Source organism: Hyalella azteca, unplaced genomic scaffold (genome assembly GCF_000764305.2).
Source record: "Hyalella azteca isolate HAZT.00-mixed unplaced genomic scaffold, Hazt_2.0.2 contig16311, whole genome shotgun sequence".
Taxonomy (NCBI): Eukaryota; Metazoa; Arthropoda; class Malacostraca; order Amphipoda; family Hyalellidae; genus Hyalella; species Hyalella azteca.
In genome coordinates, this window is record NW_025946135.1 from 167,616 (window position 1) to 188,646 (window position 21,031).

The 21,031-nt window shown below is 38.1% G+C and overlaps 2 protein-coding genes across 2 annotated transcripts in view; both read left to right on the plus strand.

Moving 5' to 3' along the window:
• The window catches only part of LOC108681736 (regulator of G-protein signaling 7-binding protein), a 53,807-nt gene extending 42,477 nt beyond the window's left edge, over positions 1-11,330 (plus strand). Inside the window, exons 2-5 of the mRNA XM_018170804.2 lie at positions 824-990; positions 2,147-2,283; positions 8,005-8,171; positions 8,420-11,330. Coding sequence (XP_018026293.1) covers positions 824-990; positions 2,147-2,283; positions 8,005-8,171; positions 8,420-8,554 — 606 coding nt within the window. The 3' untranslated portion in view covers positions 8,555-11,330. The remainder of the gene's footprint in view (positions 1-823; positions 991-2,146; positions 2,284-8,004; positions 8,172-8,419) is intronic.
• A 2,824-nt stretch (positions 11,331-14,154) lies between these two features.
• Positions 14,155-20,523, plus strand: LOC108681737 (beta-1,4-galactosyltransferase 4). The gene is made up of 9 exons (XM_047884849.1): positions 14,155-14,196; positions 14,650-14,740; positions 15,039-15,191; positions 16,233-16,440; positions 16,592-17,005; positions 17,604-17,701; positions 17,999-18,211; positions 19,396-19,537; positions 19,822-20,523. The coding sequence occupies exons 2-9, from the start codon at positions 14,676-14,678 to the stop codon at positions 20,023-20,025; spliced, it is 1,497 nt and encodes a 498-aa protein (XP_047740805.1). The 5' UTR covers positions 14,155-14,196; positions 14,650-14,675; the 3' UTR covers positions 20,026-20,523.
• The last annotated feature ends 508 nt before the right edge of the window (positions 20,524-21,031 follow it).

A 21,031-nucleotide genomic window follows, 5' to 3' on the forward strand; every position in this document is an offset into this window, starting at 1 on the left:
TCATAACTAATAATTTAAAAAAATTAGAAAAAAAATTTAATAAAAAAAATTCACGTTTGGGAATCGGGTTATTTTTCGAATATCCAGACTTGCCAACCCTGGAAATTGATTTGAATTGCTAAAATTTCTAAACTAAAAAGTAGTAAATAAATATAAAACCATTTTTAAAACCACGCTTTTTTATTTTTACAAAACTAAAAATAATGAAATAAAACAAATAAAAAAACTTAATATTATTCAAAAAACTTAATGTTTAATGTTAATGTTTTTTTTCTTTTTTGTCCGTTAAGAAAACGTGATTTATAAAAGTTTTTTTATTTGTTTTATTTTAATTCATTATAGAGTTCATCAACCGAAAACGGTAAATTATTGACACAGTCAGTCATCTTTCCATGCATATTCAAGCAGCAGCGATCCCTGGTCTTTTAATGCCTGCATTTACGCCAGTTTTGCGAGCTTGAGCTCAAGTTCAGCCTCCGATGTCATGTCGTTCTCGCTCAATTATCGTCCCAATGGAGAGCATTTGTAAGTGGTCGCCAAGTAATTGCCTTTATTGAATAAGTCTTAACTGGATCACGACCATGCGTGTTCATGTTCAGGGCCTGTCATTGCTGCATAAATGAATGAAGTTATAATCACGTAATTCAGTGCGTGCTGGATATGAAAAATAGTTGGGGAATTTTAACTTGAATTTTAAGGTTTAGAAAAGAAAATGTTTGTGAAGTGACTCATGTCGTAATTGTACAATATTTTAGACGTTGAATTCATTTGAGCAAAAACATGAATGAAATTTAGAATTTCACTTTTTCGTTTTTCTCTACAGCTGGTGATCGAGATCAACTCGCAGGTGGCACTGTTCAGGGATCTATTGATCTGCATAGGATCAGTTCGGGACGGTCCGGAGCTCAGGGAGAAGATCCGGAAAGTTAGAAGACAGTGCGTGGAGGCCTGCAAACACGCAGCCGCTATTTTGCTACCTGCCATCAAAAAGTAAGCTTTCTAAGCTCAAACGAAACTTTACCTGCCATCAAAAAGTAAGCTTTCTAAGCTCAAACAAAACTTTAACGTGAGTAACTTCCGTGAAGCTCAATTTCGATGGCCGAACTTTATCATGTTTCCATTGGCCATCCATTTGTGAGTTTGGTGCTCCAACTTTGGTTGCCTTTATAAATTGCGATACTTTTGAACTTCTGCATTTTAGAGGCTATCTTACATCAATGGATGGTATTTTCGTGACGCTTAACTTGGCTTAACTGAATTTAGTATTTAATCATCAATGGTGTGGCACAGTTTCCTCAGTCCTTCAGCAAGGCTAGTTTGGACCAGAGTTTTGTTACTATTTATTTCCGGCATTGGACCCCGTGAAATGATCGAGCCATGGTCCAAGAATAATTCACGATCTCTAGCCAATAGTCGTTTTGTGGGTCATTCTGACGTAGTTTTATCAGGTTAAATTTCTACTTTTTATCATTTTATAACTTCGACAGCTGCATGAACACTGACGCACACATATCACTGAGAGCGACAGTGTCACAGTTAAGTATAGTCAACTTACCCTAACTACGACGACCCACTCAATCTTGACAAGTTAGCTGCAAGTTTAACTACGTCAAAAGGCAGTATCCTTGTCTTGGGTAAAGTTTAAGCAGTCTTGGTGTAGCCTAACCTCATGAGCATATATCACCAGACTGCCATGATTTCCCCAGAGTGTTGAACATCTTTTGTCCTCAGCGCGTCTGTTTGCAGCGGTGGCAGCGCCACAATCTTTCTGAGAGACCTTTGTGGTAATCTTGCTCATTAAAACTGTAACGGAATTAAATTAAAACTTTCAAATTTGAGGGAATTTTGTATTTGGGAAGAAAAAATATAATTTCTGTGTGAGCGTTGCCACGTTTCCACTTCCATAAAAATATATTTGTTTATTATATGCCATTTGCTTTGACCTGATATTAACACTGGGAAAGTCTACGACTGGCAATAATCAATGGAATGATCTGTGACCAACGATTATTATTGGGATCATTGGGACATTGAGATCACCGATCATTCACATGATCTTTCACATGCACAGATCATGGGGATTAACTTTCACCTGCGATGGTCAAGAGATGATATCCACCAGAATAACCATTGATGATTTTTGCAGCGACGTGGCAGAAGGCATCCCAGTAGACAATCAGAACTTCGTGCACCTGGTCAGCTGCACGCAACTGCTTGCCAGGGAGCTGAGGAAATGTCGGAGACTTGTCTGCGCGATGCCTGTCGACATGACCGAGTATTATGGTGAGTTGACATGACCGAGTATTGTGGTGAGTTGACATGACCGGGTAATGGCGAGTTGACATGACCGAGTATTATGGTGAGTTGACATGACCGAGTATTATGGTGAGTTGACATGACCGAGTATTGTGGTGAGTTGACATGACCAAGTATTGTGGTGAGTTGACATGACCGAGTATTGTGGTGAGTTGACATGATCGAGTATTATGGTTATTCGACGTGACCGAGTATTGTGGTGAGTTGACAAGAACGAGTATTATGGTGAATTAAATGTCAACAAACGCATTTTTCTAATCATGTTCCGAAGCCATTATATATTATGACCACATACTGTACTTAAAAGATTTACAGGCTACTCACCAAAAACCCAGGGCGAGAACTATATGATATAAAATGCTGAACATACCCATTTGACTTTGAAATAATTGCGTGTGTCTTGAGCTCATCTATGGAAGTTCCACGTATTTAACAAGGTGTTCGGCTGGAAGCCTCATGAATTTGGCGAAATTGTTCCTCGTCATTACTAATAATAGCTCAATATTAATTTATACTATTCTAGTTTAAGAATAATTTGTATTGTAGTGTAAAGTAATTCCTAATTATAATTTAGGACGAGAAGCAGTCAACAACAAGACGATGGTGTCGAACAATGAGTTTCCGCACCATTTTTTGTAGAGATAAAGCTCAGTTCCTTACACGGCACTTACTCAGTGCAGCGGGCATGCTAAGCCTCTAGTCTTTTGACTGATGACTTTGAGACAATACTGGAGTGTGAGGAGAAACTAAAGTAATCAACAGAAATTAACTAAAGAGAAGGGACTTAACGAAAGAGCAGGGACTGAACTAATGAACATGATCAACTAAAATAAACATGCCACTTTTCTTCTTTGTATTCACGGCATGGATGAGTTCCAATAACTAAACACCAATAAACTAAAAACTTCATTTTAGGTCATGTTATGTTGTGTTACGTTATGTCATGATTTTATAGTTCATAATTCTTTCAGACAGTAAAAAGTAATTCCATCATAAATCAGCAGTCTTGCACTCATTCAACGAAATTCTTAAAGAAATTGGTTTGCAATCTTCAACGTACCTCAAATTCAACGTACGTATCTCTGCCCAAATACCGAAACTATAGGCCAACGGGGACCGACTAAGTTTGGGAGTAATCATTGGTTTCTCAGAGCTCGCCAGCTGTCTGTACTTGACAAACAATTCTCTCGATCTGATGGCTGATCACCGCGAACTTCAGAGCACAATGCTATTCGTACGAGGCGCCTTTTGGTGGACAATATAACGAACTCGAGGCCGAACGACCGCCACATGCATACGCTTGGCAGCAGATGCGAAGGCCGTTGATGGTCGCGGCCGAAATTCTGTGTTGGTTCAGAGCTGTGTTGACCTCAGCCTCCTAACTTAATTGAAATAGATTCGCATCAAGTGATGCCTAGTTTATTTTCACCGCACTTGAAAACTTTAATGACACGAAAAGGTATATTTGCTACGAGCTTATATAAGTTCCACCACAAGCACCCCTCTGCCATTGTTCAAATTTCAAACTATCTACATTTATATTCTAAAACAAAATACGAATTTCAATTAAACTTGTATCACTAACTTTGCAATTGCATTTCATTAAATATCATTCATTTGTCAAGGCAAGACACTCCAATAGTCCTGCCTTGCCTAGCCGCGGTGGCTGTTTTGACGTTCCTGTATTGAAGTTTCGTGATGAATTGAGTGCGTCGTCACCGGAGCGCTCGATCTTTCGAACGCTTCTGTCAACACTGCACACAAGTTCCTCCCACACATTCACTCACTCTCTTTCATGATGAATGGAGTTCGTTTATTAAATCTCTCGAACGCTTCTCTCAAGACACTTCACAAGTTCCTTCCTCATGCTCCTCACATTCCTCAAGTTCCTCACATTCCTCACATATCTCACATTCCTCACATTCCTTACATTCCTCACATTCGTGACATTCCTCACTTTCCTTACATTCCTTACATTCCTCGCATTCCTCATATTCTTCACATTCCTCACATTCCTCACATTCCTCACATTCCTCGCATTCCTCACATCCCTTACATTCCTCACATTCATGAAATTCCTCACATCCCTTACATTCCTCACATTCATGAAATTCCTCACGTTCCTTACATTCCTTACATTCCTCACATTCCCTCTCATTCTCTTTCATGTGAACCACGACCCTCGTGAATGCTATCTCCAATCAGGTCCAGGCTTATCCTTTTGTCATTAAATGAAAAGCAAGTGAGCTTTCCAGATAACATTGAAATGCAGGGTATGGCTATATCTTATCTAATTTTTTTTTTTATAAAATTTACATGGTTCATTCACCATAAAAACAATTTATAAATACACGAATACCACATATTCTTAGCCAAGATTTGAATTAGTGATCAATCTAAACTTCTTCAAGGTATTCAAGCCTATATTTTCCAGCTAATCTAACCGCTTTTTTATGTTCAGAGTTAACATTGTTAAATTTTCAGTTAGCTCTCCTTCAATATGTGCTGTACATGCCAGAATAGCATTCATGCATTATATGTTAATTGTTTTTACAGCTTTAATTTGAATTCCGCGTGATGCTAAATTGTTTAATCATTAAAGTTGTTTTGGCATTTACTCTGCTATGGCTTAAATCTATTTCATCTTTTGTCGTGCAAAATAGCAAACATTTTTCAATGGATATTCCATAAACATTGAGCAATAAATTTCTCAGACATTCCTCACCGGGCGGTAATTATTAATTTTAATCACATTCATCACTCGCAAAACCTCCACCTTCTTCTGCTGCGTGAATATTGCACGCAGTGCGTGTCCATGGCATCATGGCTCGTTATTCATCCATGCTTTCTCACTTTAACTCATCCATTCTTCAACCTGATTTTCTAACTTTGATGTAAATGTGACTTTCTGACTTTGATGTGACTTTATATGTAAATTCTAGATTTTACGAACTGACGATGGAGCTGGACTCCGAAACGTTTTCTATAAAAATATGAATTTATGTGGACTATTCTTTCTTTTAAATTTTTAGTTACCTTGCGAATTAATTAAGCAAATAAGTGATATCAATTCTTCAACCTCATAACAGAGGATGAATGGTCGCAGACATTACGGCTCTCCAGGCCGTACCAGTCGCTATTTTAGAGCGCAAAAAAACTCGAAAAACTAATGTTTCTCAAACTTGATATGCCAGCTCAGCCATCAGAGTGTATTCCAAGCTGTCATGCAAAGTATAGCCGATTGTATTAATAAATAAATTAGCACGAACATTCCAGCGTGAAAATATTTTATTTTATTGACATAATTGACTGATGTTTTTGGAGTAATACTTGAGTAACATCGAAGGAACTGTGTTGGCCTCAGTCAAGTGCTGCCCTCAGTCAAGTGTTGCTATCAGTCAAGTGTTGCCATTAGTCAAGTGTTGCCATTAGTCAAGTGTTGCCATTAGTCAAGTGTTGTCCTCAGTCAAGGGTTGCCCCAGTCACGTGTTGCTCCTTACCAAGTGAGGTCCTCAGCCAATTGTGGTCCTCAGTCAATAGGCTCAGCCAAGTATTGTCTCCAGCCACATGCTGCCCTCGGAGCTATACTTGTGAAAGACTCTCATCTTTAGATTATGGACTTGCATGAACACATTTTTACCTCGGTTTTAGTAATGTATGATATCCCTGCTCCTTTCAAATCATTCATTAATCACACAATTTCATATTATTTGCCTGAAATAATTGCGATATGACAACTGTTATTCTTCACATGCGAGATTGATGTCTATATTCGAATTCGATAGCACGTAGATATTGATTTGAATTAGGATATGAGCACACTCTTGACTAAACTCTTCGGCTACGTCCTTGACCAATAACCATTCGAATATCTAAAAGTGAGATTGGTGTATTTTATCGATTTATAATAAATTTGCAGAGTTTCAACCTTTGTAGACTGCAATTGTTTGATATAAAGTTTCAGCTATTTCGTCATTTTTTGAGTGTTTAAAATGGATCATGGTCTAGAAAGAGCATCGTACCTTTCGGATGAGACTCCAACATAATCGTAATTCTTGGTCGTCTTTTATCCAAATAAAGAATGTTAACCTGCCTAGTTTTATTCAATAAATGACTTGAAAACTCATTTTTGTGAGCCGGGAAATACCTGTTTCGTCGTTGTTGAGTTGCTTTGCTAAGTTAGTCGTATTTCAGCTGGCGGTTCCTTTCAAATTAAGGGGAATTTACGTAATGTGTTTGAATCTTTTGTTGTTGTTATGGGAAAGTTGCAGCTCGGGGAAATTCTCTCAAAAAAGGTTAATGAAGGGAATTACAATTTGAATAGAAATGCGTTAGGGGCAGGGTGTTACACAGCTCTCAGAAATATCAATTTCCTCGAACTCTAATACTTTGATGAAAAATTAAATCGAATTCCAAATGATGTTTTGATGTTCATTGAACTATTCAACATACGCTGCATTAGACAAATATCGTACTCGTGATTTTATAATATTTTGAATTCTTTACAGATTTCTAACTTCTAGCGTCTCTTCTTATTCTTTTTGCATGGTAATCACAATCTGTTCCTAGCCGTTCAAGAAGTTGTTGACGAGGCCTTTTAAGATGCGAGCAATTTTCCACAATACATGCAATTCACTCAAACCAAGCCTCCTGAGAAAGTTAAGTCTTCAAAATATTCTTCCCTGCAGGTCCCGAGTCTTCCCTTCCGTCTAATCTCACCCACATTCAGAGGATGAGTGAGATTTTGTACAAAAATTAATGCACTTTTGCCCGCTATGGGTCATCTTGAACGGGTTTGACGGGGCAAAAAGGCGTGTCAGTGCAACGTGCGTAACGTGCATCACTATTGAGACAGTTTGACCAATAAGTTTTTCTAACTGCAGGAAACTGGAAACCAGCGTCAAAACGAAGATTTTCGAAAGCTCAAAAGTTTGCTCCGACGTTTGCTTTAGGAAGGCTGGATCCTGGTCCATTCCGTGATTGCATTTGTCATTCTTAAAAACTGTGGCAGTTCGTTGACAAGGGCAGCTTCCTGCTTCCAATTCTGTCTCCGATAATATGCCGGCCTCGGATGAGGCACTACCTTGGCTCTTTTCGTCGCCATTTCATCATCACATCAATATACGCTGAGAAAATATATAACACAAGTTTATTAACTTGAGTGAATTTAGTAATTGTTCTTGTGTAAATTAAGCGAATTCGTAGGAATTTAATTCGTTTTGAAATTTAACCCCGAACTTCAGCTTAGAGAATAACACAGACTTCAAATACAACTATATCGAAATGAAAGAAAGATATGAAAGAAATGAAATTCTTCTTTTCAATCATCGTCACTCTAATTTACGCTAATAAATCTGCTACTTTTTTCCTTACTTTCTAAGCTACCTCATTCTCTTCATGACATAAATTCATAATCTCGTACATGATCCAATTTGGTCTCCAGCATATAATTTCACATAATGATACAATATCATATCCATAATATAATTTTAAATCGCTGAAGTAAATTAACATCCACCAGAAAATTTGAATTCAAAAATACAATTCAAAATCACTGAAATTATTTCGCCCGTTACTTTTATAGGTAAGAGACCTTTACTGGCCATTACTCAATTCTTTTTATAATTATCACGATCCACATTGAGCAATATTTCTCTGTTCTTCAATGAAGATTTTTTCGTCCATCAGAAAATAAGCCCGGGCCTTCTGGTATGGGTGGACTTGGGATCCTGTCCCAACTGCTGCTCTGCAAGTCCCTGCAGCCAGACTTCCACCAGGAGGAGATCTGCAGCCTCACCAAGGATCTCGAGGACATCGAGAACATCCTCAGGGATATGCTCGAGTTCATGCCTAAGGTAAAGCTACGAGTTTTTCGTTAGGGACAAGCATTAATTATTACAGTTCAATTATTTTGTCTCTATTGTTTATTTTCAATCATTTAGTCTCAATCGTGACGCCTTTTAATTATCTAATTTTTAACCAATTCAAACCCAAGGCTTATTAGTTTCTAGATCCCGTTCTCACCAATACATTAGTCTAGTGGAACTCAAGAACATACTATTTTTAAAAATTCACGAAAATATTTTGCATTTCATGGCAACAGGAAGACAGCGACTTACGCCACCTCGCACTCACGGGCGAAGACGTCTTCAGCCTGTGGAGCAAGAGACGCACGAGACGTTCCCTATACAGGAACATGAGCGTCTTCTGCTGCTCCTGCAAACCCACTTACATATAGCAGTTACCGCGGCCTGTGCTGCTCTAACTCCCACCGCGCAGCCCACATATAGCAGTTACCGCGGCCTGTGCTGCTCTAACTTCCACCGTGCAGCCCACATATAGCAGTTACCGCGGCCTGTGCTGCTCTAACTCCCACCATGCAGCCCACATATAGCAGTTATCGCGGCCTATGCTGCTCTAACTCCCACCATGCAGCCCACATATAGCAGTTACCGCGGCCTGTGCTGCTCTAACTCCCACCATGCAGCCCACATATAGCAGTTACCGCGGCCTATGCTGCTCTAACTCCCACCATGCAGCCCACATATAGCAGTTATCGCGGCCTGTGCTGCTCTAACTCCCACCATGCAGCCCACATGTAATAGTTACTTAATATTGAACATATTGGAGTCTCGGGACATTATCACCAAATTCGCGAACGATATCGCGCGACAAGTTCTGTCACGTTGTGGTGTTTAAGCAATTAACTGTTCATCTTTGGTGATTTGCATCAGGCTACTTAGGATGACAAAGCATCTAAGTATTTGCAAGAACATTTCTACAGACAATCGTTGCGTTTTACCAAATTTGTTTATTCCTCCGATGTTTTTCATCATATATATTATAGCTTGCGTGTGTTTGTTGTTCACGGGGAAGGGAAATGGTTTGAAATAAATTTTTATTTTAAATTTGGCGGGTATAAATTTTTCAAGAAAACTATTAACTGAATTCAGTACGGCTGGATTCGAGATGACAAGGTGCCAGATAACGTGGATATTATAATTGCAGGGAATCCGAGGCAACGCCTGGTTATACATTTTCTCTACACTGTCAAATAATATACAAAATGCTTGTTGATGATCCATTCAACTCGCAATGCTTTTTGCGTTGCATCAATATCATCGAAAAATGTCGAATAGTAAAAAGTTAATATTAGAAATGGTGAATTCTTTCCACAAGAGAATCCGAGATTATCACCTGATGCACCTGTCGGGATTTGGTGATCGGGCCAAATTACCTCACAGAGCTTGACGCTGATGTACGGAAACACAAGAATTAGAATAGACGCAAACAAAATGTACGTGGTATTCTGAGCTCGACTTGCGCTGCAGTATCACGACCGGGTTACAGGAGAGGTATTTTACCTGCAATTCATCCACGATCGCTTTGGAATTTTTAATCTATAATCTATAAGAAGCCATATTTGGGAATATAAGGTAAAATGTTCCATGAAAACGAACGGTAACTCGCATGGTTTGTTCCTCGGTGTTGGCGGTGGGAGTGGATGTGGTAGGGATGATCAGATGTTGGTGTAGCGTGTGTAGGGATGATCAGATGTTGGTGTGGCGTGTGTAGGGATGATCAGATGTTGGTGTGACGTATGGTGTTTTTGGTAGGGTTGTAGAATGAGTGTGGTGTATTGTGTTTGTATTTGATGGTCAGGCTATATTGTGGTGAGGGTATATGGTGGTATGGTGTACGTGATGACATGACTCATGTGGTTGTGAGTGTATGTGGTATAGTGCATGTAATTGTGATGGTGTAGGTAGGTTATGGTGTGTGTAAAGTAGGCAAGTTGTGTAAAGACCTTACCAAGCCAGAACTGGAAACATATATCCCTCAGACTGGACTGGAAACATATATCTCTCAGACTGGACTGGAATGTGATATGAATCATTCTCTTGATTGAGTCGTGTTCCGACAAATTGTACATTAAGGATTAGATTGAAAAGCCAATTGTTTTGTATTGTTCCTACGCTTCTTTCACGGTGGACCTCGTGACACTTGATAATATTTTGAAACGCACTATTATAAACAATATTTTAGCCTCCAATGCACAGTAATGTTGTAATCTTAATTTGTGTATCACCAGATGAAGTTGTGATCTTAATATTAGAAAAAATAATTATTGAATCAGCCGTAAGTTTTATTCATGTATTGCATGCCTAGATTTAACGCAATTATAAATAGGTTCCGAGAGTAATAATTATTATACGCTATTGCATAATTTAGAATGAGATATTAGCTCTTGTAACAATTTTGGTGAGTGACTAGAAGTAGTATTCGTTAATATGTAGTAAATAGGAGATTAAAGCGAATAGAGTTATAGCATCTTTTTTCCACTTTTATTGTTAAGTTTTTGAGCTTCAAAATTTTCAACCTGCATAAGTACCTACTAATTTAACTAATCTTGAATCCTGTAGACAAAGTCGAAACTTCTCAGTTCTAAAAAAAGTCATGTATTGATTGGTTAATAATAATTGAGGACATGGCAGATGAAAAAGTCAGTTAATCGATTTGTTAATAATTGATAGCCTGGCAGATGAAATTTACATAATAAAATAGCATAGGTCGTCCCATTCCCGTTCACACAGTAAAGTTTCAGCTGGCAGGAATAACCGCATCTATCCATGGTCATTATTTATTCCTATTGTTACTGGCGATACTTAGGCGAAGAAATGTGCCAAATTGCATCAAAATGTTGCGCATGTTGCTTTTATTATAGCTGCGCTGTATTAATAATTAGTAGTGGCCCTCATGATTAATTCGGTTAGCATGATCCTTGCAGATTGTTTTAGTAATGTATTCTAACTCAAAGTATCCCGATTTAACTTTTAATGTTTAATTCTTTCGTTTTGTTAGACTATCATATAAGCATGACAATGATTATTATCTAGTACTGTCAGTGTGTGCAGCTTTGCGCCTAAAGATTCCTCTATAAACTGAAATAGTTCAAATGGACTATAAATACTATACTCTGGTGATGGTCGACTTTGCAATAAATATATTTTGTACGTTTAATTCTTATCCTCTACTTATATATTTCGCATTTTAAACACAAGATATATGCCGGTTCTTTCGCTAACTCATGTTGTAAGTTTTATATCTAAATATTTGTAAGTTTTATTAGTGCAAATTCATTTAATATTAGCAATAGAAATTTCTCTGATTTTATGAAAATTATTACATGTTATGAGCTCAAATTACGACAATTACTGTTTTTGTTTTATAATATGAGCAGTTATATGACTGAATTCAGATGCTACCAATTCAAACAATACATATGCAATATAATATCTCAACATGCAACTCAAGAATTAAACTACTGATATTTATTAAATTCTTTGATGATAACCAAATAAATATTTTTCTCAAAATATAGATATTTCTCAACTTTCCGAACATGCGGAAAACATTTTATTCGATTTATTGCGAGTTGTGTTGTGTGAACAGGATCTTGGAGAGAGTCAGCTGCGTTCAAGTGCCAAAATAGAATGCTTCATGGAAATAGGCTCGAGACTACAAATGGAACCAACCATCACCTCACTGCTCACAGAACTAGGCCTCACCTCCCTATCACACTCACAATGACTCTCACACTCTTACAATGGAACATCCGCAGTTTTAGGTCAAACATCCCCTATAAAAATTAATGAAGAATGAGCATTAAAACAGAATAATCGATCAGCCGTTCATGCAGGCATTGCGGCTGCGGGGACGTCAGGACGGCCGACGGGACGGGAGGTTGGAAGCGAGGTTCATTGCTAAATGCTAATCACGTTCACCTGGATGCAGTAGGCCTAAATGCATCACTGACGCTTGACGGTGCATAGTCATGATAGTGGCAAACCAGAGATTTATTAGAATAAGTTCATTTTTAATTTCCTCATTTACTCAAGATTTCAACATATTTCTTAATAAATTCTTATGTATGATAATTCTGGTATCCAAGATACTTTACTGGTCTACTTATAGGACTCAAAAATGAACTTGAGGAAGAGTCTAAAAAACTCTCTGCTTTGCCACTATGGACTGCCGGACTGGCAAACCAGTAATTTTTTAGAATCAGTTGATTTATCATTTTTTTCTTCATTTACTAAAGATTTAAACCAATATCTTATGTATGATGATGCTGATATCCCACTTTCCAATATCCATGAATGATACTTTGCTGGTCTTAGTGGTCTAGTTACCGTCTACTTATAGGACTTGAATCTAACTTGAAGCAGTGTCTAAAAAAACTCTCTGCTTTGCCACTATGCAGTCGGATGGTGATGACCCGGCATCATTCAGATTTCAGATGATGATGATTCACTGTCATCTGATGATCTGAATAGGATAATCTGAATTTTGATAGCCTAGGCAATGGCTGATGCCAAAGCAGACACTGATACTATTTTGGAATCAGTTTGAATGTCAACTTGTCAAAGCCACCAAAAGGCATGCGATTACCCATGGCCATAGGCAGGAAGATGTGCTAGGTGCACAGGAATTTATGTCTTCAATTTTTCATTCTGCGTGCTGCGCAGTAATATGTCAAGAAAAAAATTCGCAGTGTGCCATTACTATTTATAGCTTATAGATTAAACATGGGTGCATGGCAACAACAATACCAGACATGCGGTGCAGTGGCAATGTACTTAGGGTATTAATAAATAATAACATATAGTTCAATCCCTTAAAAGTACAGAGACGAGAGACCACAGAACCAGAAGTTACCACTCTCACCAGAGTTGTAGACTAAGTAATAATGTCACTTGTTTGCTTGAATTGCAAATTCACTAAAAACTTGAAATCAAAAAAAAAAAACTCCACAAAAATTCATAGTAGGTATCTTTAAAGAAAACGTTTTGGAGTCCAGCTCCATTGTCTGTTCGAAAATTCTAGAACACAGATAAATCCAGTATGGAATTCTGAAAAGGTAATATATTATCATGTTAACATAATAAAATGTATCAAAAACTTACCACCTTACACCTTCCACCAAAGTGACAATTGATACTCATTACACTGAGCTCGTCAGATCAGAAACTGCGGACACCCGGACAGCCGCGCTTCCTTTATCTCGCTTGCGTGTGGTTCGAAAACCGATAAAAAGTCGGCGGCTCTTCCCAAATGCAAACGCTAGTCGTGTATCCGTATCAACAAATTTTTTGTAATGAATATGTTCCAAAATAAAATAAAAATTACGTCATCTTTCGCAAAAAGTTCTCATGATTTCATCGATACCCACAAAGTTCTCGAATCCACACGAAATGATGGGATAAACTGCTAAACTTTCACGGCGTATGGCAATATTGTGTTGACTGTTGACATTAGACAAGAGGGTGTCAGACACCTTTTTTTGGTCTTGTGAAGTTCGATTTCACAATAATTAGACTTGATCCACATTCCATACTGACATTTAAATGATGGAAATTTGTTTCAAATTATAAATACCAATTAATACGCGTCCAGACATACATTTTTTCATGTTTTTTGCCTATTTTGTCAATATTGTCTATATAATTAACTTCACCTCAGATTCTAAATGATTTCGTCTGCCATCCCGCGTTTTCGAACGTTTTGTGTCTTTTAGAAAATTTTCGTTGTTTAACATGGGAAACTATTTCATTATATAAAACATNGACTTGCAACTTCCAAGTGATTAGGTACCTACTTTATAGAAACTGAGCAAGTTAGTGACGTGTTTTAAGCCTTTAAGAAGTTCATTTTTTGCCTCAAGTAACAATGTTGGATCGAAAAAGTGGTCTTGGTGGATCGAAATAATATATGAACCTTCGAAATTAGAATTCCATCCTGGATAAATCAGTAATTAGTACAGGCTAGATTACAACAAAAAACCTAAGCTGTACAATGGACTTAGTAAAATCCTACGCTGTGAGTTGTAGATTTTTTTAGACTCTTTCTTTTTAGGCCTATGAGTGGACCAGTCAAGTATCATGCATCATGGATATGAGTATTACCATACATAGATGATAGATAGAATAGTAAATAAAATAAATAATAAAGCATAGAATCAGAAATTGGTTTCCAATTTCCAAAAAATCTCATGTTTGTCACTATTAGGTTTGCTGCAGGATTGGAATTTTCCTACTTATGAATGAAATCTTGCAGTTCCAAATTGACAATTTTTCTAGATATTTGCAATCTTGCTACCCAATCTTCTCATTTTGTTAATAATTAGGAGTTGAATATGAAAATCTGTTGTTGTTAAGATAATTATGCATACACTTTAATACAAAATTAAAATACATGAGTGTTATTTAGAAAAATCATGCATGAACATTTTTTGTTCTAATGAAGAACTTTGAATAATTTCTCTTTTCTCAGGTTGCATTTCATGACAGCAGAAAGCTATGGATGGTGCCAAAGTTGGAAAATATGAACATTTTCTAAATGATGTGCTTCGAGTGGATCTACAGTGAGTATTAATTTTCTACAAAGCCATTTGCAGTTATTACATTAGAATAGGGTAGGCTATTAATCTGTATCAGTTGCTCAATTAAATTATGTTTATTCTGTTTTTAGTTTGTATATTACTCAGTTTAGTGCAGGAACATTTACTGATGTGTTGCAGCTAAAGCCCCTGGGGTATTGGAAAAATTGTAACTAAATCAATAATTGTTTGGAGTATCATGTGATGTACCTATGTTTGCATTTATTGTCTGTTGTAATAAATGAAATCTTGTTGCCTATCTGATGTCTAATAATTTTTTCAGAAAAGAAGTAGCAAACCGAGACAGCATCTGTGAGAAAATTGCTATTTACTCCCAGCTTGGCCAAACAATTGACTGCATCACTAAAGTGGACACTACAGATGGCCTCCTAACACAAGTCAACATTGGCTCCAATTTTTATGTTCAGGCTCATGTGTAAGTTCATTAAGGCCCTGATTGAAAACCGAGAGGCTTCGAACAGACTCGGCTCTTCCCTAAGCGTTTCCTCACTAATTAGGATAGTCTTTACTCCACTCGCAAATGAGATGGCGATATGGATTTTGGTACTTACCCAGCTATTTATTTATAAGCGTTGACCAGTAACAAAAAATATGTAAACTTTGTATTAAAAAAGTTTTAATGAGAGGAAATTTCAAGAAACTTTGAAAATTATTGTTCATCATGTCTGCGACTTTTTTACTTTTTTTGAGATGTTAACGGGTTGTAATTTTTATTCTCCATTGAATGGTATACTCGGCATTCCTTGATCAGCCTCCTTGTTGTAGATATTTTCTACCGAAAAATAGTTATGATCAAGCCTGCTGATATGCGGAGGGAAAATCCTGCATACTAGCTGCTCTAATGGAGGCGTTGTGCAATGTTTGAGGGGAAAGAGATGTCGTAAATTACTCAACTGTCAGCTCACGACGGGTGGCATGGTAAAGGCGAAGTCAATGAGGGGCGAAGAATAATACGTGGCCAGTGGTCGGTCTAGTCCAATTAGTTATAGCCGACCGTTGGCCATCCCTTGGCCACCTGAAAGCGATCAGTTGCCGCGAAGAAGGGCCTGGCTAGGATATCATATTACAAAGAGTACAAGCTCGAGGGTAGCGACTGGCCGAGCTTTGGGCAGATCAAGGATTTTACACGATGGATGCAAAAACCCGCTCTCAGACTTTGCTGCCTTTTGACTACAAGCCTTAATTGCTACAAATTTTATATTATTTCCTGAAGTTCTTTATAGTAACTGAGTATTATCCATTTTGATAAAGGCAATAAAAATAAAATTTTTAGTTTGGTTGAAGCTAAAGCTAAAAACACAACTTTGAATTTTGCCTGCGACTTTTTCACTATTCCCAGCTTCTGAAAATGTCATATGTTCAAAATAAACATTTCAATGAATTACATTTTAATGCATTTAATTTCTTCAATAATTTTTATTTGTGATTATATGTTTTAATCCGATGAAATTTGCAGGCCTGATCCTTCACGCATTTATGTTGATGTTGGGCTGGGGCTGTATGTGGAGCTGACTCTGACAGAAGCTAAAAAAGTTGCTGAGAAGAAAATTGAGCAGAAGAACAAGGAATTGGAGGCCTCAAGCAAGCGATCTGTGAAAATTAAAGCTCAGATAAAGTTTGTTGTTGAAGCCCTGAAAGAACTGCATACTATACAACCTTCCTGTGACTGATTATTTCCTGAAAATAGCAGTAACACTTGTTTAAATTGAGCTCTGATACAATTTGTTATGTTACGAGTTTAGCTTTATTTGCTAGTGATATCATTAGTGCCTTTAATTCCTAAATAATTTTGAACTGTGATTGAACTTATCTGAGTTTACAATTTTGAATGTAATCATGATGGAGGAAATTAAAGTAAAAACGTCATCAGTAATATTGATAATTGTAATATCCACTGTAGTGTCATGGCTTCTACCGCTTTTACTGGGAAAATATTCTGACCTCACGTATCCTAGAATAGCCTTAGAACACCAGACCCATGAACTCATCACTATCAGTGACCTGTACAAAGATGCTAAATTAAAACAACCTAGTGCTGGTGGAAAAGAGAAGAAACTACCTGAGTGTCCAGCCCAGCCATCTGGACTTCAGGGCTTACAGTTCCTGCCTCCAGACATAGAGCGGCTCCAAGTTGAGGACGATGAGCTGTGGGCAGAGAAACTGTCTCGTGCATGGCACATCAAAAGAGGTGGATTGTGGCAACCATCACACTGCAAGCCACGTTATGCTGTGAGAAGAATCATCAGTGATAAGCCTCCTAATACTAAATGAATCATTATAATATTTTTCTATTTAGTTATTTTATCATTTGTTTCTATGTAATTTGGTCGAATTATACTCTGGATTAAGGTACGTATGTATGAGAAAAATCAACTTGTTGCTGTCCTAGACGACCAACTGCTTTATTAGATGACTTCTTTATTACCTATGTTGCAGTTCTCTTAATAATTGTTCATTAATAGATTAGCTCTTAACTGTTACTTTCATCTATATCTGTGTCAGTATATGTTCAATTAATCTTCCTGCTCTTTGGGAAGCATGCACTTACGAGAACAGTTTTGTTAAAACTAAGAGTAGAACTTACGTGTATACTCTTTATTCAGTGCTGGTCAAATCTAGATCAAATCTTTTTAACTAAAAAGAAATATCCTTGCCAAATTTTGCTTTGGGGCTAGTCACACATTTGCTGAAACATGAATTTAAAAGAAATTTTCTGCAATTACTAAATTTTTTTAAAACTGCAATTGCTGTAAAAAAAACTGCATTCAAACTTTGATAACAGTAAACTGCAATAAATACCTATACATGTTTTATTTACTGTTTCCAGGTGAGTGTGATTGTTTGTGTGCGCGACAGACAAGCTCAGCTGGAAGCTTTCCTCCGCCACATGCATCCATTTCTATCGCGGCAGCTGCTGCATTATAGGTTACTTATGATATTAGTTTAAATCATATCGGGTCAAGAACATACTATTTAAATTTATCTCTATGAAAATTTCCTTTTTTTTTTTGTATTTCTTAGATTTGTAAATACTTTGAAATTCATGTCCATTATTGGGTTATTTTGAAATGTCTTTTAGATATTTTTTCAGCCTAAAACGCTGTTTAGGTAGCACTTTGCTGCTGGTCCGCTAGTTAGCCCTTCTATATCCCTTTATTGAGAAAATATCCCCTTCCTGTCCTCTCATTCAGCCCTTTCTCTTATCCACTTATTAACATGCAGGATTGTGGTGGTGGAGCAAAACAACTCGCTTGCCTTCAACCGCGCCAAGCTGTTCAACATCGGCTACAAGGAGGCAATTAAGGCAGGCAGGGACGGCGCCGAGGCGCTCTGTCTGGTCTTCCATGACGTCGACCTTCTCCCGCTCAACGACTTCAACACCTACACCTGCACCTGGTCACCCAGACACATGAGTGTTGCTGTTGATTCTCTCAGGTTGGTTAACTAAAATATAATCGCTCATTTGTCGCCTTCTACAATAACCTTTGTCAATGCTATTCGTATAGGATGGACTGGTAACGAAAGTTACTGCTACTATATGCTTTACTGGGGTGCACTTACATATCATTAGTCCGCTCAAGTCGTAAGTTAACCAATATTTTGAATACAAAATACTAACTTGATTCATCAATAATTCACTGCATCGTTTTGGAGACCAGCTGCATCGTCAGTTTGATGACATTGTTAGGAACAACAATTCAATCAATAGAGACCAAAGTTTGAGTAGAAAAATTAAAACCCGTTTACCGGATAGATGAAATAAACGAAACGTATTATAATTTCTGTCCACGTCAGCTACCTATAACAAATCCACAGGTCACAGATCACGCACTGTCACTTATTACTTTGTTGTAGTACCAGCAATCATTTTTTACATATCGGTGATAGATCAGAGGGAGACGTCTGACAATAGTTGAACTAGTATAAGGGTGACAAATGAGAAGCACATTTTTGCGGATGTAGTTTGTTGTTCGCCTGTGACGTCACTGATCCCGGTGACGTCACAGGCATTAACGGTTATTCACCGAAATGCGATCAAACCTTTCAACCAATCCATCATGGGAATGACGGGATTGTTTACGTTTCTCGATCTCAGTGACGTAACAAGAAAGCTGAACTGAAAGACGGAAATCCTCGTGGGTCAACCTTATACACCGGTAGTTCAACCATGCGTCCGACGAGTATGGGAGCTTAGAGTTAACAACCCTAATGTATAAAATAGCAAATTCCTAGTAAACTACGGTCCGCAATACAGTTACTACCGTAATGTCGGGATACCCGCTATTTTGTCATAACAATTCCTTACCCAACAAAACCTTTAAAATAAAAATTTCAAGCGGATAATAACTGCACATTCTCAAGGATTTCCGCAGGTTCAAGCTGCCGTACCGCAGCCTGCGTACTTTCTGCCTAAACCATGAAATTAAAGCACCATAATTCGTGAGGATTTCGCAGGTACGAGCTGCCTTACCGGAGTCTGCGTACTTCCTGCCCTAACCATGAAATTAAAGCACCATAATTCGTAAGGATTTTGCAGGTACGAGCTGCCTTACCGGAGTCTGCATACTTCCTGCCCAAACCATGAAAATAAAACACCATAATTCGTGAGGATCTTGCAGGTACGAGCTGCCGTACCGCAGTCTGTGCGGCGGTGCAATGGCCATCACAGCGCAGCAGTTCAAGCGCGTCAACGGCTTCTCGAACGCCTTCGAGGGCTGGGGCGCCGAGGACGACGATTTCTGCAACAGGTTGCACGACCAGGTCTGCTTCGACTTCACTGTGTCCTTACAATTGTTTCGTATTGTGATTTGTCCGATTTTCTCCTTTTTAGCTTAGATTTGCATTATTTTGTAGAAGACGCAAATAACAATTGCAATAAAAAATAAAGCCTGTGTCACTTCTGGGCCTGAGCCCTCTTTTGCTGTTATTCAAGCCTGTGTTGCTGCAGGGCCTAAGTCCGATCTTGCTGTTATTTAGGCCTGCGCTGGTGTAGGGCCTTAGCTGAATCTGCCTGTTATTCAAGCCTAAAGCCTGTGTTGTTGCAGGGCCTAAGCGTGGTGCGCTTCAGCCCTGAGGTAAGCACCTACACGATGCTGCCTCACGCCCCCGCCACCGCGGCGCCCCAGCGCTTCACCACCCTCAGCAGCCGGGACCCCAGCGGCCGTGACGACGGCTTGTCGTCCCTCACCTACACCATCGTCGCCACCGACCATCATCCCCTCATGCTACACGTTACCGTCACCTGGTGATGACCATCCGATCATAGGTTACGCCACTACCAGCATTTTTCAATATTAGTTCTTATTAACATCTATCTTCATAGGCTACTAAGTTATCACAGCTAACTGGTCATATCATATATCAATTGTAAGCTAGCATCAACTATAGGCATTCCTTACTGTTCCCTCTTATTAATAGCTTTCTAGATAATTCCTCGTAAGTAAGCCGAATTACATTTATTTTAATTAAAAAATGAATTAAGTTAAAAGGATTTTCAATTTTTTCTCTGTATGTGAGATAACGCCTGTAATATTCAAACCGTGCCGTTTTGATCAAAGATTAACGCTATCACTATTTCCCTGCTATATATCATTGACCTTCTATTGATTGTCAATTATATGGATGCATCGAATCAATAATCATTCTTCGTAGTTTAAATCCTCATCGCGTAGCAAGATGGATGTTGTTTAAATGAGATTATGCAGCTTGTAATAAAAGTGAATAAATAAATTTTCGTTTATTTGTAAGGTTTATTTTTATTGTCATGAAATCAGAACATCGTTGACTTCAACTTAAGCAACTTTATGGAACGTTCAATCGTTGCTCATTTCATGGTCTAATTAACTCTTAACCCTCTACCGCCTGACGTGAGTAACCGGAGCAATATTGTTACAAGCCTACTTCCCAGAAATGATACCTACGTTCTAGTGAGCGCAAAATGACTTGCACTGATGGTTGCCGCCACGTAAGACTTTAAAATGTTCTCTGTTGCGTACAAACGTCCTCAGGTTGCTACACTCAATAGTTTACGTGTAATTAAAGTTGAAAGTTATGTTCCCGGAGAGTGACATACGGCGGTATAGGGTTAATGAGATAATCAGACCGAACAGATAGAATTTTGTTCTACCTTACCAGACCTGGTATAGGGTTGACAATAGCCCGAGTCAACATCGGTGAAGACAACACTTCTCTTCAGCGACATATACTTTGTGTATTTTTGTTTTATGAAGAGTAAAATATAGACTGAGTGTCATA